The sequence below is a fragment of the Ciona robusta genome, chromosome 10 (assembly GCF_009617815.1).
Source record: "Ciona robusta chromosome 10, ASM961781v2".
Lineage (NCBI taxonomy): Eukaryota > Metazoa > Chordata > Ascidiacea > Phlebobranchia > Cionidae > Ciona > Ciona robusta.
Window position 1 is genome coordinate 1,924,516 of NC_143244.1, and position 26,687 is coordinate 1,951,202.

The 26,687-nt window shown below is 33.3% G+C and overlaps 1 protein-coding gene across 7 annotated transcripts in view; it reads right to left on the reverse strand.

The window, feature by feature from the left end:
- LOC149729443 (uncharacterized) overlaps nt 1-26,687 on the reverse strand; it is a 54,486-nt gene that overhangs the window by 25,183 nt on the left and 2,616 nt on the right. For 6 of the 7 annotated variants that reach the window (XM_089887287.1, XM_089887286.1, XM_089887289.1 and 3 more), the window contains exons 7-41: nt 24,398-24,543; nt 22,584-22,730; nt 22,047-22,161; nt 21,482-21,615; nt 21,039-21,170; nt 20,389-20,514; nt 18,521-18,616; nt 18,026-18,190; nt 16,928-17,075; nt 16,474-16,637; nt 15,933-15,992; nt 15,392-15,599; nt 14,862-14,981; nt 14,385-14,530; nt 13,873-13,997; nt 13,169-13,366; nt 12,544-12,765; nt 12,008-12,141; nt 11,763-11,854; nt 11,343-11,463; nt 11,023-11,108; nt 10,529-10,680; nt 9,933-10,131; nt 7,807-7,986; nt 7,589-7,654; nt 7,254-7,355; nt 6,730-7,008; nt 6,237-6,377; nt 5,731-5,895; nt 4,102-4,281; nt 3,596-3,730; nt 3,116-3,270; nt 2,600-2,775; nt 1,957-2,165; nt 183-315 (exon numbers count right to left, since the gene is read on the reverse strand). In XM_089887287.1, coding sequence (XP_089743413.1) covers nt 183-315; nt 1,957-2,165; nt 2,600-2,775; nt 3,116-3,270; nt 3,596-3,730; nt 4,102-4,281; nt 5,731-5,895; nt 6,237-6,377; nt 6,730-7,008; nt 7,254-7,355; nt 7,589-7,654; nt 7,807-7,986; nt 9,933-10,131; nt 10,529-10,680; nt 11,023-11,108; nt 11,343-11,463; nt 11,763-11,854; nt 12,008-12,141; nt 12,544-12,765; nt 13,169-13,366; nt 13,873-13,997; nt 14,385-14,530; nt 14,862-14,981; nt 15,392-15,599; nt 15,933-15,992; nt 16,474-16,637; nt 16,928-17,075; nt 18,026-18,190; nt 18,521-18,616; nt 20,389-20,514; nt 21,039-21,170; nt 21,482-21,615; nt 22,047-22,161; nt 22,584-22,730; nt 24,398-24,543 — 5,157 coding nt within the window. Of the gene's footprint in view, nt 1-182; nt 316-1,956; nt 2,166-2,599; nt 2,776-3,115; nt 3,271-3,595; nt 3,731-4,101; nt 4,282-5,730; nt 5,896-6,236; nt 6,378-6,729; nt 7,009-7,253; nt 7,356-7,588; nt 7,655-7,806; nt 7,987-9,932; nt 10,132-10,528; nt 10,681-11,022; nt 11,109-11,342; nt 11,464-11,762; nt 11,855-12,007; nt 12,142-12,543; nt 12,766-13,168; nt 13,367-13,872; nt 13,998-14,384; nt 14,531-14,861; nt 14,982-15,391; nt 15,600-15,932; nt 15,993-16,473; nt 16,638-16,927; nt 17,076-18,025; nt 18,191-18,520; nt 18,617-20,388; nt 20,515-21,038; nt 21,171-21,481; nt 21,616-22,046; nt 22,162-22,583; nt 22,731-23,232; nt 23,394-24,397; nt 24,544-26,687 lie in introns of those variants that run through there. The other variant, XM_089887292.1, reaches the window with a different exon arrangement.

Here is a 26,687-nt window from a genome sequence, read left to right on the forward strand (position 1 = left end):
TAATGTGATTGTATAGTGATGGTTATATTTTGCAAGCCATTGTTTATGTATAGCTTGCTTTAATGAGTTGTAATTTTGTTATTATTTGGCAATCATAATATTGGTTTCTACTTGTTTAATTATCCTTTAAATAAAGAAACTTCTACAAAAACCTTATAGATCATACCAACCATAACACCAACCTTGTAAATGCTGTTGATCCACAGATGTTGAATGTTCGCAACTATCTTCATCATGTTGTGAAGTTTGTTTGTTTTCAACCATTCTTTCCAACTCGTTCCCCAACATTGTCTGTGCTTGTTGCGCAACGTTTAACTGAAAAGAATAAACATTTTTACTTTTTTTGCTAATATAATTACTATTTTGAGTTTATATGCAAAATTATTGGGCCATTTTTCCAATGTAAATTAAGCATGTTTGTTTTTCAGGGTTGACAGTTACTTATCCAATAACAGCAATTCTATATTACACTATGTGTGCTATTGCCATTGTTTTACAATAAACCATACTAGTTTATAATTTTTTACCCGTCTACACGACTTAAAAATGTTAACGAAACATGTCAACTGTCTTTTATTTGCAACTAATATGTTGCAAAATGCAAAACATTCAATAAAAGGTAATCAAATCAAATAAAGATGGCAACATCTGTTTACAGTCAATATACCATCATTTTTATCACACTATTGTTTCAGTGCAAACCTCATTAATAAAGTCCACCATCCATGGTCTATTAACATGCCACGTAATTGATTTGTTTGACTTTTCACAGGCAAAATGTATCTCAAAATTTCCACCATTCTTTCTAATGCAATTCATGGCTCAAATTGAACCCACAATTTAAACCACATACAAAGTCAAACTGATACAAAAACCCCAACACCCAAAACCATATACTGCAAAATCATAAAGTAGATTTGACGTATGCAATTAACTGCCAAAACAATACTAAAATGACATAGATTTAAATTGTCTGTTTTACATAACACATAAAAGGTAACAATTCTATCTACCAAAACTTTAGCTCCAACACTAAAAGAATTCAACAACATATATAACCACTACCAACAAAATTTTGTATTTAAATCTCTACATAGGACCACAAGTTGTAATAACATATGCTGTACCATGTCCTTATATTATATTATGTAGCATATACAAAATAACAAATGAAAATAAAGTAGCTTTTGCATTTACAATCCACCATTATAACACTAAACAACTTTTATCCCTCTATCCTGGCAGTTAAACTTGAAAAACAACTATAACGCACAGACCTTCAAATAGCAACGCAAGGTGAGCAAAATAAATAACAAATCCTTAAATTTGAGCTGAAATAAAGCCTGGGGCACAGCCAAATATCAATGTGGTGTGCTAGACATAAATAAAGAAATAGATGATGAGGCAGGACGTATCCTATGTCGCATCTCAAGTGGAGATTTATAGATTTAGTTGTAGGTTATCTACTAAAGATTATTATTATTAACGTTGCAATTAAGGAAAGGAAAAGTGGAATAATAGTCATTTGGTCACAATTTAGGCAGTTTAAGATATTAAACAGGAGATCACCATAGTTTTATAGTAAACAGCTTAATGTTAGAGTTTTAAGATTTTAGAGGTTGAAACACTTTTAAGTCCGAGTGATTTTAACATAATTTGATTTATAAAGCAATAATCAGACAGACTATTATAAACAATTCACAAATCTAATAATAAACAATCTATACAAGTTACCAATATAATAAAACTATTGTGTATATACAGAAAATAATAGGAGATTCAAATACATTATTGCAAAGATTGCTGTCTTTCTATGTAACAATAATGGCATTTCGGAAAAAAGGGGCCCCAATTAGTACATTTTTTGGTATTTATGAAACATTGGCAGTATTTTATGACTTAAAGTAAGCTAAGATCTAAACTTAATAAACACCATAAATATGAATAAATATTCACCTGTTGTAAAGTATTGACCAGCATGTCAAGCAGACGTGCCACGGCTTGTGTCACCCTCGTGCCAGTGCCGGTGACAACCTCTCTAGCTTGTGGGTCGAGTTCCGGACCAGCGAACATAGATTCAGCCAAGCGCTGCGAAAGGTCAAGCCCCTCATCAATAAAACTTCCACTGAGGCTTGTGTTGAGGGGGGTGGTGGTTGTATCCGTGTCTGTTTCGTTATAATGTAATTATATTATTACATTACAGGATTATTTTGTTTCACCTAACTTGAGCATTTTTTAAATATGGCTGAATATTTGGACCTATGTTCATTAAGGGCCCATTTGGTTGTAGCAAGTTACATACCCATATAATGGTAAAAAGCTTTGCAAATAACCACCATAATGGTACCAGGGGCGACCCTCGAACCTATATCTTCTGAGATAGAGGCAGACATGTTAACCATTGTGGCGTGCTACCAGGCAATTACATGCACCTTGGTAACCCTATTATGTTTGACAGTCTCTAAACGAGTCTAAAGATTAGACTTTAGCTATATGTATAAAAGTATGTGTTACGTTCATTTTCATATTACTTTTGAATTTATTCAAACAAATACTAGCAATGTATATGAGTAATTTATATTTCCATTTATTCTCACACCTGTGTTTGAAGCAGCCGATTGAGCGAAACTTGCATCAGGAGTAACAGTGGTTTGGCCTCCATGTATAGGTAATGATTGTAATCGTTGAGCGATTATTTCTTCACAATGTTGGTTGGTTCTCACCAACTCAGTAAGCGTGCCAAGTAATCTCTCATTTGAAGAACTGATTGTGTCTCTGCGGAAATATATTTTGTTGATGTTTGTGTTAACTACCCAAAACAAAAATAGTATAAATGAAACTTATTTTATTTTTCAATGGCAGAGACAGAAGCTACAACATGGGTGTTCTGCTTCATATGCTTTGTGACAATTATAAAAACATATGTAACTTTAATTTTTTTTAAGTATGCTGACAATTCAGACAACCCATACGGGACCACTGGATTCGAGCAATTACTGTTAAGTGTCGTGCCCAATGACACGCACACGTATGCACACAATGTAAAAAAATAGTAAAAACTAACTTTGTCACGGTATAGACTAATTCCTTCTCGATTTCAGTAAAAACAACTCACCTCTCATTGCTTATCCTTTCCAGGTCATCTCGGAGCATCTTAAGAAGATTATCTCCCTCCTTTGTCTCCCTTTCTCTCCTCTCATTTAGTTGCTCATGTTGTTTCTGTATGCTATCAAGGGCAGCACTCTTATGGTCAACCTCTGCCTCCATTTCCTGTAGAAGAGGAAAAGATGATTATGATGTAAGATATGTGTGTTAGTCAATGGATTGTAAATCTTTCAAAAAATGATGCAATTAAACTATTGGTTGGGATCAGGATGCAGGTTACGTGTTCCCAATCATAGATATTGCATGTTTGACCATAACTTACAAAATCTTGTAACCACATACTTTGGCAAATGTAATTATGCTTTGACTTTGCAAAGACATTTAATAGCAGTAACATCATATATGTCATCTTTATTGAGTTATAAAGATAGTGTAAGACACAATATTTGACGGTTATTAGGAAAAATAAAACATTTACACTTCCACCCACCTTAATAGTTTCCTCTTTAACCCTCACATCTTCTTGTACGGATTCGATCTCAGCTTCGTATTCTGCTCTTTCAAACTCGATGCGAGCCGATAGATCTTGGAGTTCCTCCTTGGATGCGTTCATCTCCTCAGATAACTAAGGAAGAAAAAGAAGAACAACTTCAGGATTTAGTAGAGAATAATTAGGAATTCTAGAAATACCAAGAATACTTTTTCAAATTTAGAATTTTGAATCTTTTTCAACCTCAATCCCTATATTAATCCAAGAGGTTCCCTATGTTTGATCATGAATGAAATGGTATTTTACCAATGTCAAACCAGATTGTTTCCCCCCAAAAAAAAGTTAAGTCCTTGCTTTGTGTTATTATAATAATTTTAAATCAGCCCCTGTTTTAGTAATTGCATTTGTAAACAGGCTTCTTCTGTCTACCATGCTAGTATGTTATATAACACATACTTTTAAGTTAGTACATCATATATGCCATATGACACATACTTTTAACTTACCTGACTTAGTTTCTTTTCATAAGCTTCTCTCTCCTCCTCCCACTCTTGCATCTTCTCTTCTTTATCTCCTCCTATCTTCTCTAGCTCATCTTTCCTTGCTCTTAGTTGATCCAGTTCTTCACGGAGGTTCTCAGTGGATTCTAATTCAGCTTCAAGATCAGAAATCCTTTCCATTAGTTTCTGTTCAATGAATAAATAAGTGAATAAAAGATTCTGCGAAAAAAATGGATATAAAAGTACCATATATATACTGACATATCCATTTTTGTAACATTAGTTCTCTAAAAAACACATTAAAAAACGACCTAAGAGAATGAGTGATTGCAAATTATATATTTATTCATGACAGGGCAACAACAGTCGTAATAACACTTGTAATACACCGCATACCCGCTTTTGAGTAACAACACTTGTAACTTTGTAGGTGATAGTTAAGTTAGCGCATCTAAAATAAGACTAACTGAATGATTGTAACTTATTTATCTTGGTGGGGTGATTTCAGTTGTTAAAACATGACTGTTGTAACAATAGTAAGCACATCTAGGACTAACAAATAATTGAAAGTAACTTTAAAAAATTCTTGCATAGAGGCAAAAGAAAGCCATCACAACACAGTATTCTGCTCCACACACCTTATGCTATATTTTTTCTGTATAGCTGACAATTTAAACAATTATTATTGACTATTGAATTGAAGCAATAAACATTTAGTCTTGACAAAAGACAGAAACACCTACAATCCTACTCACAATAACAAGTTAAAGTTTAAAGCTCCTTATCCATTAAATCCTTTATTAGAAATGACAGTACATTGTGTTTAATGTTTAACTTTGTATAAGTTGTTTGAACAGTGGGTAGCGTGGAGATAATGAAGTGTTTGATTATCAAGGTTATAGTTTCACATTCAAGTTATACCAAGGGTACATTAGTTGTTTATTACTGATTTTTACGTATAGATGAACTACTAATTAAAAGCCAACTGCTCTTCAGTAATGGATAATGAGCTAACTTTGGTCTAAATCTCTGCGCTCTTGGCTAACCCTTGTAGAATAAAATCTTTAGCCCACTTATGTCACTTCTGTTACCAGGCATAATGTAAAGTATAATGTAAAACTGTCCTTTATGGATCTTCTTATATACAAAATAATAAACAAGGGTATATAAAACAGAAGGTAGACATAGAATCTAACATAGGATCTATCAGTGAATCTTACATAATTGCCTACAATGACAAAAATTAAGCGTTTGTGTCTTTGGGCAAAATACATTAACAGACATTGCTTCAAACTAGTGGTCGCTAACAGTTTGTAGCACCCTGGGAGTTAGGGTAATGAAACTCTTGGCTAAACCTCATGTCTCATGGCTTACCACATTGCAAAACCTCTCCTATATTAAACAAAACCAAATCTCCACTGTTACAGTACTGTGGGGGACAATAGGACACATTTAGCAAATAATATCTCATATTTCCTAACTGTGTTTTAAACAATTAACAGCGCTTTTTTGGAGTTGTGAGGATACAGTTATATATTTCTTGAAATGTTCCTTGTTTACTACCAAATGGGACGAGAAAATAAAATGAAAATGTGTCCTATCTTCCCCCACCCTACCATATAAACCAACACACACCTGAGTATTTGAAAGACTTGACTCAGTAGCTTGTTCAAGATCTACCATCTTAGCTGCAGTAACCTCGAGCTCATCCTTCCTAGTGGTGACCTCATCAAGTTTGGAACGAAGGTCGTCCATCTGCGTCAATTCTTCCTCCAACTTTGACACTCGTTCAACCATTTTCTGCGACAATTAAATGTTATGAATAATGACATAATAATACTCATCTTAAAACAGCTTTTGTCACACAGAATGTTTTGGATAAAAGGCGTTACCGATACATCCTACAGACGATACAATGTCAAAATTAAATAAATAACATTTAATTAAACATATTAAAAATCCAATTGAAGGAAAGACTATACAAAGAAGCAAAGCCAAAGTATGATTCCTTTGCCACATTAATCAATGAGGTTTCCATTTTTTGATTACTATGAGTGCAACTGTATTTTTACCCAAGATTACAAAAAAAATGAGACACCTATAATGAAGAAATAAATGTAGCAATCACTAAACACAAATACCTGAGATTCAGTCAGTGCATTAGCAGTGACTTTTTCCAAAGCTTCATTATATTCCTTCTGTAGATTTTCCATCTGATTCTGTTGTTCATGAATAAGTTGTTGGTAACTTGACTTCTGTTGCTCATCTTGCTTCTGTATCTCCTGTATTAATAACATGTAGATTATCACAACTTGATAGTAAGGCAGTATGCTGCCTGTAACCCGGTGAAAACAGGTACGAGGCTTGACGCTGCTATCATTGTGGGTGCATGTGTTCTTGGATTGAGCACTTAACGGCATACCAGCGTAATATTTCACCATATCCTTAAAAGCTGTGTGACACATAAATGCCAGCGAAAACATTAAAGTTAGTGCCAGAAGCCACTAACCTTTATAAAAGCTGTGGCAAAGTACCATAGGTTTGATATGTCACATATTTTAAGTTAAGCAAAAATGATTGCTTAATTATTATAGAACAAACCTTTAAGAAACACAATTTCATTTATAAACCAACCTCATTAATTTGTTTCAAATGAAGTTCATGTTCATCTTGTAATTCCTTTATCTTTTGCTCATGCTCTTCCTCTAACACCTTGATCCTCTCCTCCACATCATCTTGCTTGACACTCCTTCCAACAACCTCCTCCAGGACATTCCGATCTTCCTGCATCACGTCAAGCCTCTTCTGGAGGTCCACGAGTCCAGATCGAAGCCGCTCCTCTTCTAGGTGATGTTGCTCTTGTGCTTCATCCATCTGCTCCTTGTGATGTTGCTCCAAGTTCATCGTCATCTCCTAAGGAACAATGGGAGAAATTCACTTATTCTAAATTCCCAACTTTTCTTTACTCTTTTGTATTTTTGTCAGACTTTTTTGACCCATTACTAATATATAATTAGCCAACTAAAAATACTTTACAAATACTTTTACTAATATTTATCCATTTTGCGACATTTCGTTTTAAATATTTTGTTAGTCAAATTTTTTTTAAAACTTCACATAATAATATTTTAATCCATTTTGAATCTAATAATACTTACTTGGAATTTGAGCATGTGTTGGTTGACAAGATTTGCTTTAAGTTCAGCCAAATCTTTCTCTTTTTCAACTCCTGCTTCTTCTAATTGAAGAGCTAACTGATTCTGAAACATAATTAAAAAACTGTTGCCATCACTGAAAAACTTAACTGAACTATTTGAACATTTGTGTTGAATATATGAGTTTTATGTATGTTCATAACTATGCACACTTTTACATAATCTGTAGGATTTTTTTAATGTAATAAAAAATGACCAATTTATAAATCAAATAAACAAAAATAAATCAAATCAAAACTGCAACTTGCTCCTATGCATTACGTCGGTTGGAGAATTACCTTAATTTCTTCAAGTTGTTGTTTTTCTTCGGTGACTTCAACCAATCGCGTTGCAACAACTTTTAACTAAAAGTAGAAATTCAATACAACATTAATATTTACACCAAATATACGCACATGAACACATACATATTAAAATAATTTTGTCTTGCATACGCACATCAGCATTAACCTACTGAATTTTCTTAATAAAAAACACTTTAATGTTTAACTCCCACCTCTCCATTATGTTCATCAGTTAATCCTTGTTTCTCTTCTTCATGTAATGCAATGAGTTTATCTTTTTCTTCCTTTATCCTCCGGTTAACTTCCTCCTCGCTCCTCTCTGCGTCTTCTCGCTGATCTGAGGTAAAACGGGAGATCTGTTCCTCGTGGAGACGGACAAATTCTTCGTTAGCCTGGATGCGGGGGATCAAGGAGATCAAAGTTATGAAGATGTTCAGCTAAAACTGACTTAACTTGATTTGTATGACTTAAAACTGAACATAAAAATTTTAACAAAATAATAATAAACAAATATATATACATACAAAATATAAAGAACAGCCAGTTGCAGGTTTAAAAACGAATACAATGTCTTACAGCTCCTATGAAAACTGAAACAACATTAATACTTTAAGGGAACACATAAGATTGTAACCAGGATAAAATCAAGACTAAAGATTAGGTTTGTAATAAAATATAATCCTTGGCATAGAGTAACTTGTTTTATATGAAGTTAACTTTAGGAAATAGTTAAACCACAAGCATGTTATAAACAACCTTACAACTATCTAACACAGCCCGCTTCTTTAACAATATTTCTGAACCAGAACACAATCAAATCAATAGAGGGTTTATCTACTCAAGTTTAAAACTTATCAATATGTAATAAATTAAAGTTAACAAAACCACCAAGATTTTTACAGTGCTGCTCAATACATAGAATTTGTCTGCATTTACAATTTGTATGCCATGAAACTGGTAACACTGGAAACAATACAAAACTAAGCAGCTTTTTTGAACAATAGCATTATACCACACACATTGAACGTTTAATAACTTTAACAATATATATAAATGCTTTGAGTTTAAACAAAGCCATTCATAACAGGTAGGAGCACGGAACAATTAATCCACCACAAATCCCATTTACACACAATTCATTGTTAATATAAAGGTCAGACCATGTATTTATAGGTATTGGACTATTGAATGATTGTAACTAGCAGCTATTATGCTTCAAATAACAACATTAGCCACAAAGATAATAAATGCAGTGATAGATAAATAAAACCTTAACGAAAATGACAAGACATGACATGTTATAGCCACATCTAGCCTACTGCTAGAGTAATTTATTTAAAATATTACTGTTTTGGATAACAGGTTACATTACTGACAGTAGAACAATGTTATACTAAGCTGGGCATACAGAACTAATAGAAAACATTCGACAAAACAAATAAACTCAAAAACACATAATCTATAGCCTATTCAGTTTATATGTACGGTGGTATTTATTGTTCTACTACAATTTCACCATTTATAAGCATTTTATCACTTCTAAAATTAGGTAAATAATTTAAAATTGCTTGCTTTCTTACTAATCCCATTTGTAGCAAAAAGTATTACAACCAAATTTACAATTTGTTTCGTTGAATTGTGTGTCTAACTATCCTTAAGTCCCACTAATTTTACATTTTTTGCACCTATTAATGCAAAACTACATACTCTCTGACAGAAATTTCCGGCAACCTACATAAGCACACACCAGACTATACTGTGCTGTTGAAAGATAGAAAAGTCCATGGTTCGTATACTTAAGTGGGGAACGTTGTTTAGTAGGCAAACAAATACAGGAGACAGACAAACCACTTAACGGTTAACTGTTTTCAGGCGAGATTATAACCGTAATAAAAATATGAGAATTATGCTTGAACTTTTAGGTACAATTTTAAAAATTTTCTAATATTTTACACAGTGTAAGCTGTTTTGGGATTTTTTCGCGTTAAAAGTAATGTTTTCTGAAACAAAAATAGAACTTTTATAGAAATATTGCTTGTTTTGTGTATATGTTCAGTATACTATACAATACTATGTTACACACATTATGTTAGTTTTATACAGCAGAAAACAAACCAAAAATTCAATATATACCATGCTTCAATACACCTGTATGCCAAAAACTATTAGAAAACACAGTTTCATTATCTGAATACACCATATAAGTAAAGTACTTTAAAATAAAAATAGTTAAAAACAATATAACAAACAGTTACTTTCTACAGTATTGCTGTTTAGGTAAATACTGTATAATATAATGGTAACGTTTATATAAAAACAATCCCCGCAAAACAGTTACCTGTTGCAGTATTGCCGCTTGTTTTTGCAGAGCATTCTCCAGTCTCGCATCATGTTGGACTTCCAACGTTTTCCTCAGATCTTCCACCATATTTTCATGATTCAACTTCATCTCTTGCATCTTATTTGCTTCAGAAGATTTCATCTCTTCATATTTATCTTTATATTCACTTTGAAGAGATTCCAACTCCATCTTCATGCTGCAAATGAAAAAATAAATAAAATAAGCCTTATGCACACTTTTTCCAATACCATTAGCCGTCTAGTTTCATTAAATAGTTGCAACCCAATGTGAGTTGCTTCTTACATGGTTTAATTCTTTCATTTATTTTGCTCTTTGCGTGTTACAAGAACATTACTATATTCATACAATAAAAATAATTTGTTTTTATTATAAATAAAACGTTTATCCTATACAATAGTATTACCACAATAAATACGTTATTAAACATGTCAAAATAACAACATAAATATACTACAATAATCATAGATATACTTAAAAAGGTAACTAAAACAGTGTTATAAACATTAGAGATTTTATCAAATAAAGTAACATTAGCATAAAAAATACAAAATTACAACAAAAATCTTGATCACCTCTGTAGTTGTTCTTGTAAACTATCTCTTTCATCCAAAGCAGTTTGCATTTGCTCCTCTTTATCAGTTGCATCCTTGCAACTCTTCTCTAGATCTTCTTTAAGCAAAGCGACCTCATCATTATGGGATGCATTGAGCTTCTGTATTGCTTCCTGTGAAAATTTATTTAAATTGAAACCAAATCTTTTTATTTTCATAGAATATTTTATGTGGGTAAAGTCCTACAGCATGGCATGTCATGGAGCCTGAGGCTAAGGCCACATTTACCCCATTTTTCTTAGGTATATAAATATATATGGTTTATGTACATAATAATTTTGACTGATAAAGAACATGGTATACAAACTAAAAGATTAGCATTAAAACAGCTTTTAAAATTAAACTAAAATTATGCGTAAAAGTACTGTAACAATGGCATTCAAAGCAGTGGACCTGTTTTAAAACACTACTTTAGGAAAGAGTTACATATAAAACACAAAACTAAGTGAGTTTACTTGTTTTTGTTGATGAAACTCTGACATAACAGCAGATAGACGAGTTTCCATGGAAGATGATAATTCATCTGATTGATCTTTTAATGCTGTTGATAATAACAAGGGTGTTAAGTTAGCTATGATAAGATTTACCATGTATGTTACTTTATAGGTGCCTATTTTGGGGGGATTTTTTTATGGCAATATGGCATAACTAAGTTTTTAATTACCTGCAGGTAAAAAACATAGCAGCGTAAATGATATTTTAATTGTTCAAACAAAAAAAACACAAGTAGGAAAAGTAAGTGGTTTAAAACAACAAAGAACACAGAAAAAATAACCTCGTTCATGTTCCTTTTGTTGTGTTTCAAATTTCTCACTACTCTCTACCTCCATCTTGTGCTTCAATGAATCCATTTCTTCTTCCATTTTGTTCTTAAGAGCCGACACTTCAGATTCAACCTGTTGTATTAGACTTTTGTAAACTTGATTTTTTTAAGTATAAACAATAATTAAGTATAAACAAATGCATTCAAACTTTTAAATATATGTATATTTATATTACAAGTGTTTTTACTCACAGCCATATATTAGTGCTTGTCATAAAGTTTACCAAGATGAAACTAAACAAAACCAACCTAAATGTAAATGTACAAAGTACTCACATACACACATTTACAACAGTTTTCTTGTTTAACAGTTAAGATCTAACATATTTTATAATTGTAGATAAAAAAACTTTATGTTGTATAAACACGAACCTGCGCTGCGGTATCGGAAGCACACTGTAGTCGTATCTGCGTGACCTCATGCGCGTGGTCGAGCTTCTGTTTCTCAACAGCTTCATTGATGTCTGTGGAATTTAATTACCAATTTTTATAATCATATAAGAGTTCACTGCTTAAGGCATAAATACTCTATTAAATATTATAAGTAAAAAAAAAAACAGGAAAAGATTGAAAATAAACTTTTAAGTAGAAAACAATCTTATAAGCATTTAAACTACCTTTTTCAAAATCTTCTTTTAGTTTTTGCATCATTTCTTCTCTTTCTGCTTCAGATTCTTGTTTTAATTTCTCACATTCCTTTTCATGGTTGTTGTTCAATGCTTCTAATGCTTCAGTGTGAGATGCCTTCATACTGTTGTGTTGATAAAGCAATGATAAATTAACATATAAAGTGGTATAATGTGGTAACCTTGATAAAGCTGTACAGTGTAAGCTTATACATTACCTAGCAACAGTTATAATGATATGTTGATGAAATCATGGTTAAAGGCACCCAAACTTGTGGTATTTAAAGGTCGTCCAGTGGCACACAAGCAACTAATGTTTTTTTTTACTTGGTGAGGTTTTACAGACCTGAGATTTAAGCAAGAGTTGACCCATCACCCTACATCCTACACCCAAGGTTCTACAACTCATAAGTAACCAATAGATTGGAACAATATCACTTTTTTTTTTGCAAAGAACAAATAGGCCAATTATTGTCTGTATCAGTAACAAAATCAAAAACATACATTATATAAACAACTGAACTTACACTTCCATCTCATCGTGCAGTTCATTAAGTGAAACTTTCATCTCTTCAAGTTGTTCAACAAGTTTGACATGATCATCTTCTTCTTCCATTAATTTGTCCTCCGATCCTTGATCCTCCACCTCTTGTTTCTCTTGCTCTTCCTCCATCTGATCTTCCGGAAGATTTGAAGCCTCCAGTTCGCTAAGTCCGGACACGTTAGCAACATTTGTGAGCGTCATAAGACTGTTTGGAATGAATGAATGTGAACGTAACTTATTTATCCCGGGGCAGGGGTGCAATGACAGTCATTACACTAATTACAATACAGTGTTTGTTTTAGACATCTTGTAACCGCTCGCAAGTTATCATGCATGTAACTTTGTAGGTGTTCGTTATTTAGGGAGTAAGATCTTTTTCCTTTTTTTATATATTACTGGCAATTTTTAGATAACCAATAAGGAACTACTAAGATGAAGGAATTGTCATTAAGTATGTATTGCCCAAGGACACTAAACACGATGGAAGCAGTCATGGATAGACTGGACAAACTTAAAAATGTTTTAATCTAGAACAGTGGTCTTGTAGTGAATATTAGAATAAGCGCAGTAAACACTATATTTTAACAAACATAAACACACCAGCCTACCTTCTATAATCTTTATTCAACGCAGCCACTTGACTTGAATCGTAATCCGACATCGCTGAAATTGATCTGAGAGGAGAGGATTGGAGGACATCAGAGGATGCCGTGACTTCTTCGAGTTTATCCCGGCTCTCCTGAAGATCAGAGAGAACTTGCTCGAGCTTCTCTTGTTGGAGGTTGATCTCCTCTTCATGCTCTAACCTGGTGTACAGGATTGTTAAATGAAATATTGTAGGGTGTTGTATATTTATTTTTATTGTTTTTTTTTTCTGAACCCAAGTACACTTATACAAACAGTGGTGCAGCTAGAATCAAAATTAGTAAAGGTTTCAAACGTTAAAATTTTAAAAGAAAAACAAATATAAAAAATGTCTTTGCTTGTTTGTATAGACAGCAGGGTAATTCCGTGTGCCATTCTAAGCCACCGACTTAACTAGTCCCTGCCTAAATCGATCAACCAAAATTTATTGGGCGATTTCGACCGACTAACTTCTGTAATAAGTAATTCACAGAAAGTTAGTCGACTGACTAAAAAAATGCGGTAACCAACGGTAACCGCGACCGACTAACTTTGGTCGGTAGCCAAGAATATCAGCCATGTTGTAAAATTTGGGATGTAATGGAACATTGGCACCCCTATCACTACACCAGTGACAAGTTATAACATTAGATAACAAAAGTTATATTATCACTAAAACAACAAAAACCTTAATTTTTCCATCTCTTGTTCATGCTCAATCTTTAATTCTTCTTTTGCCTTTTTCATCTCTTCTCTCATTTTCTCCATATCTTCCACAGAAGAACTTCGAGCCAACAACTGGCTGCGTAGCTCCTGTTATTAATATAGAAATAAGACAACATGATATACGTCAGATCTCATTTAAACAACCCTGTCTTATTCTACTCTGTTCTATTCTATATGGGTTGAGGGTCTACACTAAAACAAGGCAAGCCACAAATCCAGAGATTTAGGTCAAAGATGCCACAACACCCCCAAACCAAGACCACTGTACAGCTTTGTTATTGGACGCTTGCATTGTAACCGAAGGATACCGGGCACCATTCTACTCCAACCCAGTGTTTACTAAGAGGTTGTAGTACCCTGGGTGTGGGGGTAATGTACCAACTGTAATATAAATGATCCCATGTCCATGTCATCCCACAATATAGGACCTCACCCACACAAAATAAAACCCTAATAATTCAATTCTCCCCAAACCTTTAAATCGGATCTTGATGTTCTATGAGAATCGATCTCCATCTGCATGGCCTCCAACTTCTCTGCATGCTTCTGCTGCAACATCCGGACTTCATCCTTCATCTTCTCATGCTCATCCTGCTCCTCCTCAAGAAGCTTTTGACTTTCTGTTGGAAATAATTTAAACGAGAATTGAACAGAGAAACATTTATAAAAATACTACAGGCTTTATTCCCTGAAAGATTTCAATAGAATACTGCAGTTTACAAAACCTCTAATGTTAAAGCCTATGTCGCCTATCCTCAAGAAGGCAGGCCCAAAAAACTGGTGATGTCCACGCCTTACCCGGGGTTGGGGTAATGGGCAAATCCTGGCCCAAATAATAGGACCCATGACGTGGCACACTGAAAAACCTAACCTCAAAGAATAGATTTACAAAGCCCATACAGTATCAACCCAACAAGCCACATACACTAACATAGCATCCAAACACCCCACCTTCACATGAAGCTTTCATAGTTTCAAGTTCATGTTGAAGTGAAGCGATTTGTTCTGAATATTGTTCTTGTAGTTGACTTGATTGTTGTTCCTGCAGTGAGGCAAACCTCTTCTGGCTCTCTGTGGATGCATTGCATTTTGCATCAATGAAATTTCAATGCAAAACTAAGATAAGGTATTTGAATGTTCCCAAAAAGGACATTTATACTGTTTTTTTTACTAATTTAATAAAACTGTTTTAACAACTTACTAAAAATAGTATTAATGTATTATAATTAAGTACAATAGTGCACTTCAACAGCAAAAACTTGGGTAATTAGAAGTAACAGCAACAAAAGAACATCAGTCGCACAGGTTAATAGTTTAAATAAAATGTAGGGCATTACCGAGCTTTCCTATGGCAGGACATGGAATTCTAGATTTTGGTTACATTTTGTGACATTATTGGGATATATACATAGATGTAAAATTAGTTCCTAAAATATGTTTTGATTTTACCAGAAGTTTATTTCGCACATCTTAATAATTACCTTCAGCTTGTGTGAAGATTTGATCTCTCTCCTTCTGAACAAGACCTAACTCTTCCTTCACCTCTTCAACCTCTTTCTCCAACTCCTCCGTCTCCCTCTCTCTCCTCTTCCTCTCATCTTCAAGAGCCGCATCCCGAGCAAGGAGTTGTTGTTGATAATCCTCCTCAAGTCCCGACATCTCTTCAATCTTCTTCTTAAGATTATCAACCTGACAATTGCTTATAATAAGTATCAATACAAACAGTACAGCCCATATATAAAATTATACAGCCAATATACTTGTAATTGAATATAATTTTAGTTTTAAAATTAACACATTAAAAATAAAGACAGTTTACTTTTACTGAAAAAAAAACAGTGAGATAAATGTGAAAAGCTAAGTGATTTCACCTGCATTCTGTTATACTGTAAATCGCAAGGTTCTACAATGTGACACCCCGTGGGACTTAAAATTTAGCCCAAAGTTGGTCCTTGATTAACATTCTACATAGGCATATATGGCTGATGTATTTGAATATAGATAACAGAAAGACATAGAAACCTCTATCTGTAGATCTCCATCATTCATCTCTTTACCTTCATGTATTGAGCGTAGTTCAGCCTGCAATAAGATTAAGTTAAAGGGGCATACCAACGAATAGATATGCTCAAATGTGATCTAAAGCTACCATCAAAGTTTTAAAATACAAAACAGCTTTTGAAAAAAATGAGTTTGAAAACCGCAAATTCGACCGCTGGAGTAAAAAAAATTGGCCGTTGCGCAATGCATGGGATTTCCCATCAGAAAAATTTCACTCAACTTTGATCGTTTCTAGTTTCTAAAATACTAAAGAAAATTCAAATTTTATTTCTGATTTGGTATAATGGATGCTTCTTCTTCAAAACTAAAAAAAAAATTGTAAAACATAGACTTTATTATGTTTTAATTTTCGATTGAACGTAGCTACATAATATGCTGACTCAGCACTTTATTTCATTTTTTCCCAAAAATTAACGTTATGCGTATGTTACCAAGTAAACAGTTCAGGCCCAGGGTGGTAGAATTAGTTAACCATCATATTACTTAATACTTAAACACACACCTCTAGTTTTGCAAGTGTTTCTGCATGTTCTGTTTCTAATGTTTGCTGAGCAACTTGAAACTGTGTCTTCATAACTTCAATAGCTTGGTCCAATTCATTCTTCTGATCTTGTAATGCTTCATTGTGGACGAGCTGTTGTTCTTGTAATGCACAAGCTATTTGTTCTGTTTTAATAAAAAGAATAAATTAGAAAGGCTTAGCAAAACTATTAGAAGATTTTTTTAAGTTAGAAAAAACGTATCAAACTCGGTTTAAGGTTTTGGATCATTGATCTTGTAAGTAATAATAGTATTATTCAGTAGGAAGAGTCATTATATATATATGGCAAATATCACAAAAAATGCCAACAAATAATGACAAAACATATTTTATTCTATTCTTACCATTCTTCTATTTGTATTCACCGGTGACAATAGACAAAGATACACAAACAGGAGAAAACACAATTTCCAACCTTTTAGTTCCGCATCATAACTTAATTTAATCTTTCCAGCTTCCTCTTTATGTTTGTCCTCCATTTCACTTTGAGCTAAATCATGATCTTGTTCCAATCTTCTTTGTAGATCAGCAATCTCTTTCTCAAGCTCAATTGAAAACTGCTCCTATATAAATAACTTGAATGTTGTACAAACTGTTGTTGCCATATTATACTTGAAGGCATATTATATAGCAGTATAGGCATATTAAACTTGTTTTTTTTTAGGCATATTTGTACTTGTCTTCTGAAATAGCTCTTCTGGCATTTATTTGTGTGGTAATGTTCCATTTTCATGTACAGGTAACCTTCAACAACAAAATATTTTTGATATTGAGTGTCATTCACTTTGACAAGGAAAACCTGTACAGAACATCCTAATGTTGGAACGCAAAAAAGCCAGAAGAGCTATTTTAGAAGACAAGCATAACAAGCCTAAAAACAGTAAAATAAGCTTATATAACTTAATAACTTAATGGACCAATCCTGACCTGGGGTAATGAGCCAATCCTGACCTAAATCCCAGGTACCATGGCATGCCACCCAGCATGACCCAACTTTACATAAAGAATAGAAATGCCAGATAGGCTATTTTAGAGAACAATTCATATGTTACACTTGAACTACATAAGGGGCACTTGAGATGTATGAGAGAGATAGTAAGGATAATATTAAACACTTATTCATTACAAGTAGCATTTCAAGTGGGTTTAGAAATTCTTAATAAACCTAAACATGTTTGTTTAGAGCATTCTACCAAGTTTAATTGGGCTGGGCACTAATATGTTTAAAATTGTATTTTTTTAGTAAATGTGTTTGACTGTCTGCTAACACTGTAAACTCGGTTGTTCTAATTGTGTAACAAACTAGTTTGCTAGACATAATCATAATGAAGTCCTGCAAAACAACAAATCTAACCTAATGGTTAAAATGTTTGTTGGTTTATGCTGTGTAAAAAAGTGTCACACGAAAATAGCACAAACTTGGTATATATATAGCCTATAGAATAAAGTTTTAAACTGTTTACATTGAACTATACCAAATACCTTGTATTAAAAAACCAAAACTACATCTTACTTTAAGTTCAATTCGAAGTCGGTCCTCAGCGAGTGACTTGACATCCTTAGCTTCTTGTTTCACTGCATCCAACTCTTGGATGTGATCTTCCTTCATCTGCTCCAACATCCTCTCATGATCTTCCTTGAGGTTGCTGAGCTCCCTGTCATGAGTTCGCTCATGAACCTGTAGTAATAGATCAATGATATAAACACAGAATTCTATACAAGCTAATATAACGCTAAAGTATTTCTATAAAGAAATACATAACAGGCAAAAGTGTCAAAATATTTGGAGCTTAAGTTAAATATCCACTGATCCCTTTAAGCTGTAAATTATGGAACTTGTTCAGACTAAAACAAAGACTTATTTGTATTCGAGACTTATTTGTATCCAAAATACAACCCTTAACTTCTGTATAGATCATTCTTGTTCCAATATAAAAATATCACTCAGATCACTAAACCATACGTGCTGAAGTATTGCATAATAGATGGTACAAGTTATAAAACTTACATCTTTAACAGTTCCCAGTTGTTCCTTATGTTCATCGTCAAGCATGGATCTCGTAGATTCAACTTGTTTCTCCATTTCTAACTTTAGTTCTTCCATCTGGAATTAAGAAACATTGTAAATTGGTGTTTTTTAGTAATAATGGGCAATATATGGCACAGATGTCAGATCCTTCGACAGATCTCCGTGTATGGCTGTAATATTATAAAGAAAACTAATTTTTAACTTTATTTGCATTACCTGACTGATTACCTGCAAAAGAATTGCTTTAATGTTTTATATTGAACTAAAGAACTAATTTGTAACAGAAAAAATGATTCAAAATTGCATTGTAATGTTCCAATACATATTAAAATGACTGGGTCGTTGCTTTCTTACTTTTCTTATAAAATTCTCACACACTGCCCTACATCTACAGCAGTTTCTTGGAGACCTGAAGACAAGTGGATGTTCACTACAACTTGCACCGTAACCATCTGTGGATTTATCAAGCACAGGAGAAAGACTTCGTGAATGAGAAATATCATCCAAGTGACAAATACAACAACATGAGTCACTACTATCTGAGTCAGATGACACATCTTGCACATCTGTGCACGTAGGTGGCACACCAGGACCGTATTTTATCAACCGAAGTTCACTTTTTTGCATACGAGATACCACCTTGATACAGCCACATGCAGGACACTTGTGCATTGTAGTTTGTGATTCAGATGAGAGAGAACTATCCAGCAATAATGAGTTTAACGGACTTAACAAACTAATATCACTAGTATCGTCCATAGCAAAAAGGCGACACCCAGCTACAACAACTTAAAAAGAAAGCCACAAAAGAGTCTCTGACATCATCATAAATGGAAATTTTAAGACAATTGTATCATATATATGGGCTGTAATATAAAATCTACTTTTAACTAAATGTACCAGCAGAAATGTTAAACCTTATAACTGGCAGCAATATTAGCAGAATATTTTATGCAACTATAAAAATACTAATAATAACAACACACATTGTCTTTCAATAAACACTGCTTAAACCCCCTGTTTTATAAAACTGCTAAAAATTGCAGAGAAATAAACAACAAAATCAACAAATTTAATTAAAATTATTCTTTAAAACAACATGCTGCCTAAATCTACCCAACACTGACATATTTTACGTTTTTACCTATCACTATATCTTAAATTAAATTTGTTACACCTAACAACTAATTAGTAATTTTTGCAGCAGAATAAACACACTGCAGTACACTTGCATTGTCCATCTGTTACTAAATGAGCTTCTACACATGAAAGTTAAACAGTGTATGAATATTCTATCCCCCAGCAGCAGGTATTACTGCACATAGAGAATAATTCATTCAATGAATAATTTAAACTGTTGTTTAGAGGGGGAAGTGCAAATGTTCACAAGGTTAACTATGACAGGGGCCATCTACATTTAATCTATAGCAATTCATGATCGACTGAAATGCATTGTGCCTAAAATTATGTAGTAAGGTATCAGGAATAGTTATATACAGAATGCAAATCGTTTCAGCAGATATACTGTTGGAAATAGAAAATTTAAAAGATTTATTTTAAAATAGGATAAAGGACGAAACATTACTCCCATTAAAAATGCTAAATTATTTCATTAAAAACCATTAATAGGTTTATTTTACATGTACTACTTTTAGAACATCATGTGTAGCTTAATGACCACTTGCAAATGCATTTTTTCTAGTATTCCAATCTACCCGAATATGGCCTTTTGGTGCCATGCATTGACCCATATATAAAATAAATGGGTGGAATAGCCACCAATACTTTGCCCTTTATTTAAGTATTTCGATTATTTATCCATAGAATCAAAACAAACCACATTTTACCTGTCGATGATGTTGTGAATGAAGATTCTTCAATTCTTCTGAATGTTCAACCTTCGTTAATCGAAATTGTTCCTCTAATTCCAACTTTGCCGACTGCACAAGCTTTAACTCTGCATTTTCACTTTGCTGTAAATAGACTTAATTAGTTTGGGGTGGTTGGGGGTATTAGCCATATGTGTCGGGGAAAGCATTAAATAAACATCAGCAACCAATTAGTATAAGTGAGGATTCCATATTGTCAGCTTAACATTGTCATACACACAACCAACTGCTTTCAGGTAACATTAGAATGGATATTAAATACAAAACAAACCACATCACATGAGAAATACCAAAATAAATAAATAAATCTTTGATAATTTGAAACCCAAACTAACACTTTAACATGAAACAAATATAAAACTTTATTAAAACAAAACCAGATTTGTTTAAAAACAAAAAGGGAAAAGTAACCTAATAATACACACAAAAAGTAAAAATACAGATAAAACAAAAATAAAAATTCCTACACTGGTATAAAATAAAAAAGTTTAGTAACTTTTACGACATCAATTGTTAAAACTTTACCCGTCTTTTAATTTATAAAAATTTATAAAACCTTAACCTGAGAATATTTTAACAGAGTATTATAAGAAAAACCATAAACACACCATTTTATCAAGAGCTTCTCTCGTTCTTTCAACTTCATCTCTAAGTTGACGACGTTGTTTCTCGGATTCTTCAATTCGACTGTTTAACTCAGCAAGTTCGGCCTGGTAAGTGACAAGTTCCTCTTCCAAATCCTAAAAATAATTTACCTTAATTAAAATACAGGGTTCAGAATGCAAAGATATCTGCAATTTCTATTCTATATGGATGAGGAACTTTAGTGAGGCATGTCATGAGACACCAAGATTTAAGAGTTAGCACATCACCTAGAAGTGACATTTGTGGTAACTCGAAGTGGCACAAGGTGTACACTAAAACACCCTCACTAAAATGACAGTCGTTGCCTTGCCATGCGAGGATATATAAGTCACAGTTACTAAATCATCGTGGTGGTTAACTGAATAGAATCACAGTGTAATTTTGTATTTTTTTTCTAATATCTTACTTTAACTTGTTTTTTGGACGTATTTGTCTCTTTAGCTTTAGATTGAGATTGCCTCAGTTGTTGACGAAGATGATCTCTCTCTTCTTCCAACTGCTCCAGTTGTTTGCTGAAGGAGGACTGGATTTCAGAACTCACTGAAATATAAATAAAGTTGCATAAGAGAAAAAAAACTATGGTGAAGGAATTTAAATGTGTGGTATACTGGTATATTCATTGAAGTGTACGACCAATTTTAAAATTTTGACAAAGTCGAAGATCTTTTAAGTTTGGTTGAAAACAATTAACAACAAAAATGTTAAAAACCACAATTCCAGCTAGAAGAACAACAGGAAAGAAACTTTTTTAAACGCAGATGTATTTAACAAAAAAAAATAAATCAAATTTTCACACACTATTGTTCCAGTCCTTATTTCACATTAAAAACAAAAAGACATAAATTTCATAAACAAACCCAATAACCAAAGAATGTAAAACAATTTTGTGAAATATAAGCATTAACAACATTTTAAACAAATTGTAGCCCCTCTTAAGGCCAGAACATTTAACTAAGGAACATTTGTTCCACCTGTATCTGACATTTCCAAGCGATGTTCCAAATCCTCAGTGATTCGTTTTTCTTCTTGAAGTTTTGTCTCATATTCATCAACAGCTCCAACCAACTGTTGGTTTAACTGGATCACCTTAAACAAAACTGTGCTTATACTTGGGTCAAATACTAAAGGTTATGGTGACTGTATGTACAATAACTTTTCATTTATTGTTAAATAAAGTGGACTAAATTATAAATTTAAAACACCCCATGACACGTTAGATTTAGTCCAGTGTTGGCTCAACGGCCTTAGCCTTAGATGCAGTGACAAACATGTAGTGAGTAAGTGTCTTAATGACTAAATCCCAATAACCCAATACGTAAACCTGTTCCAATGATTATTCCCAATAACTAGATCTATATTCGCCTAACAACAATCAATTTGCAATAGTGGAAATTGTCAAAACGGAAAGTTAATAATATAAATTTGTTTTCTCCACCCAATAACTTTATATTTTTCAACGCTGTCATTAGATGACCATGATATTAAAAAAGATTCGAAACACAACATACCTCTTTATCATGTTCCTTCTTTACTTTATCCATCTCCCGATATGATGTTTCAAGTTGCAGACGAAGAAGTTCGGTTTGCTCCCTCATTGCTCTTACATCCTCAGCATCAAAAGTAGGAGCAGATCCCGATGAATAAGCTTGCTCCATCTGGAAAAGAAGACGAGAATACATGATGTAAAAAAATATGTAAATAAGGCCTACAACAAAAACATATAAATATGTTTAAATGGACCTAAAGTTACTGGTTAAGTTCTCATTGGTTACAATGTTTTTACGAGGGAAATAATTTCAAATGCTAAATAAAAATATCAAGCACTGCCACTACGCAGAATAAATATTAAAATAGGCAAAAATGAGATAAGAAAACCTTTAAAATAAAGTTCTTCTAAAATTGAAGGGCACAAAAAATCTCATAGGGTTGCCACTTGCCAAGCTACTTTGTTACAGAAGCAATGTAACTATTTAGATATTTTTAAATTTTAAACCATATTGTTAAGTGACCATTCAAAAATCAAGTTTAAATTTTAACATCTATCAGCAAAACAAACAGGCATAAGCGTATTTAACTTGTACATAACTCTCAACAAATTTAAGCAAAGTTTCAAAACAAATTCCTAAAGAAAATAAACAATTGACAAAGTTACCATACCTTATTTTAATTAAGGCTCTATATCTATATTAAAAACACCTGTATAACTGCAGCTTTCATACAAGTGCTTCCACCTTATACATCCCACAGTGAAAATTTGAAATATAACAGTCATACGCGTACTCCTTATGTTGTCATAATGCCTCAATCACAATAGAGAGTAAGACCCTTATATATGGGCTTATCGCGAGTGTCAACGTCCAGGCAGTTTTCTTGCCAAACAAAAGCTTATATCAACAAGCTACTGAGTGGATATGTGATGATTTCAAGTATTTATTGATGAATAAAATTAACATTAATCCAAAGTAAGCTTGCGTTGCTGTTGGTTACTCTGGAGTTCTTGGCGCTAAGACAAATATTGATATACAGACCAGACAGAGCAACGATACTTGAGATTGTAAAGCATACAACCATAGACAGTGTTGCTTTCCATAAGACAATGCCAATAAGATAATTTAAAACAGCAAAGAAAACCAGAAATAACATATATATGCGAAAAAAAGTGTTCTTAGCAGCACCCGTTTATAAAAACAGTTTATCTGCTATATAAATGTATTATTTACAAACAATGCATTATATTGGTTGTATTTATGATGGTTTTAAAAGAGTTTATAGTTTGAGCTGCAGACCGCGTATAGTTTAAACAGTGTATATTTAAAGCATCAGATTTTCTGTTACACAAAACTTCATCTAACGATTATTTTAACAAAGAGTTTTAACTGAAAGGCTTGGAATTTTAAATGTTTTGTTGAAGTAAGATGTGTAACGTGTTCTATTGTTATCAAGAATCCGTCACAAAAGCCAGTAGTGAAACCCAACCAAGCGAAACGGAAATCTATTCATCAAACTAAGAACCGGTAAATTTAAATCTACAAAAACATGACATAGCGCTGACACAAGGCTTAGCAACATAAATGCAATAACAGCAGGATTTCTGCAATGACACATACTAGCTTTGAATATTTGAGAAAATTTAACTATTTTTGCACCTGTATGAATATATCTAAACTTTGTTTGGTAAACATTTTTTGTGCACCAGTTGCAAATACATTAATAAAGGGGGTTGATTTGGTGTATTAAGAAGTGCACTTTTGCAAATGTAAATTAGGTTTGTATATACCCTTATGCCAATGTTAGTTATATTTACATATGTAGTAAATGATACCTGATGTTGTTTCCTTAACACAACCTCCATTGCTTGTTCATGATCTTGCTTCAAATCTTTAATTTGCTTTCCATGTATTTCATTAAGCTCAGCTCTCAAAGCAAGTTTTTCACGTTCAAAATCTGATCGCAATGATTGTACAGCAGCTGTATAAGAAAATTTATAATAACTTTAGCATTATATTACATGTACATGTGAAGATTAAACAAAAAAATGGCAATAAAATGACATATATATTTTTTTATTTTTTTTTACAAAAAAGGGTGGCATTAAAATACCGTTGCAATCATAGAACAACATACAGAACCTCATCTGTTAATGTAGCAAACTAATGATAATATTATTCTAATATAATATATATATATATAAATATATATATACTTTTGTCTGTATAGACATGTGACAGCATGGTAACTCCATCCCAAAAGTTTGCAAGACAGGCCACCCTATGCACCCCTAAATTTATATGTCAAGTACAGTGGCGGATCTAGAGGGGGGTGTTTGGTGTTTGAACATCCCCCTCAGATATTTTATACATATTTTCGTTACGTAGCTCTAAACGAAAAACGGCGCGCGTTTCAAAGTAACGATCGTTTGTAGTTAATTAAAATCAAAATTCTGTGACTCAAAATCAACTACAATACTTCTTAAATCTCTGTTACTGATTGCGCAACTTGTTGCAATCGTTATCTATATTATCGTATGCATATCTACATGCTAACGAAAAGATCACTCGTCTGGCGAGCCAAACTACAGGAGTCAGGAGGTAATCCTTTAGCTGGTGGCCTCCTGAAATTTTGGTTTCAGAATGTTCTATAGGCCTCACTGATACCTGCTCTCTATTTTTTTTTGCGAAAAAGTCGGGCGTTCGTGTCGAAAATTAACTTTGAAAATGCGCGAAAACATGCCTCGTCACTGTAATTCGCCTGACTTGCGTAAGGTTAACGATTTATTACGTCAATCGCGGTATGTTACGTCACAACAGTGATATATTACGCACGTTACGGGACGTTATAGCCTTGTTTTTTCGCACTGTTTTATGCTAGTGAAAACCTTAACCCCATGCCCTAACCCCTAACTCCCAACCACTAACCCCTAACAAATTACGTTATCTGTAACGTAGAAATTAAACGTAACAATACGCATTCTATGATGTAATAATCTAACCTTTGTTTAACTCATGACGGCTCGTGTGGAAAATACGGTAACGCAGCTCGATTTCGCGCATTTTCAATGTTAATTTTCGACACGAAAGCACAAGTTTTTTCCAAAAAAAATTAGACAGCAGGTATCAGTGAGACCTAAGGAACATTTCAAAACCAAAATTTTAGGTGGCCAGTGACCACCAGCTAAAGGATTACCACTACAGGAACGGTAAATCTGCGATTACCTGCTGTTATAACCAAAATAAAAGCTTGAATCTATGGTGGCGAAATCGGTCTGGCCAGTGGCCACCAAGCTTTATCTAAACACACATTTAATTCACATGCTTGTTGCGTTTACGTTCGTAGAAAGTATTCATCGTAAACGAGACAATCCTTTACTTAATGGCAAACGTGAAAAAGCATACATTCAACATGTTTTAAGCACCTGCAAGCTAAATAATGAACGTGTGAGTCCCTATTATGACGCAAACAAATCGACGTGTGAATTGCTATTATGTCGTAATCAATTGCCAGGTCAAACAATCGTTATTATGATGCAATGAATTCACGTGTGAATCCTTACTATTTCGTAACAAATACACTGCTTGGCTGAGGAAAACATCGTAAATATAAAGAAGCAATGCTTCTGGAACAGATTTAAGTTGATTTTTACGGCCTAAATCGTTTAGAATGCAATGCAGGGATAAAACATTGTCTGTTTAGCAGTATTGCAATAATATTGTTTGTTTAACTGAATTCTCATGCAGTAATAGAGAGAGTAAACCAAACTCGCGTAAGCAAAAAATAGTAACATGCTTTCCAGAAATATGCGTATCGTATTATGTTTTAAGTCTGCCTAACCGGTGTTGTAACTATACGTGATGTAACAAAATATTGTGGCAATTAATATGAACGTGATACAACGAACGTTTGGTTATAGTTAGTTAAAAGTTCCTGTGCGGCAAAATTTGAATACGAAAGTCGGTATTATGACGTAAATAATCAACGTGTGAATCCCTACTATGACGTAACAAACATTCTGCTTGTCTGAGTAAATCCTGCGTAAATAATGACTTTATTACGCGTAGCATAGATTAATGTTGCTACCGCGGGCGAATGCAAGTGGTGAACTAAAATTTACGGAT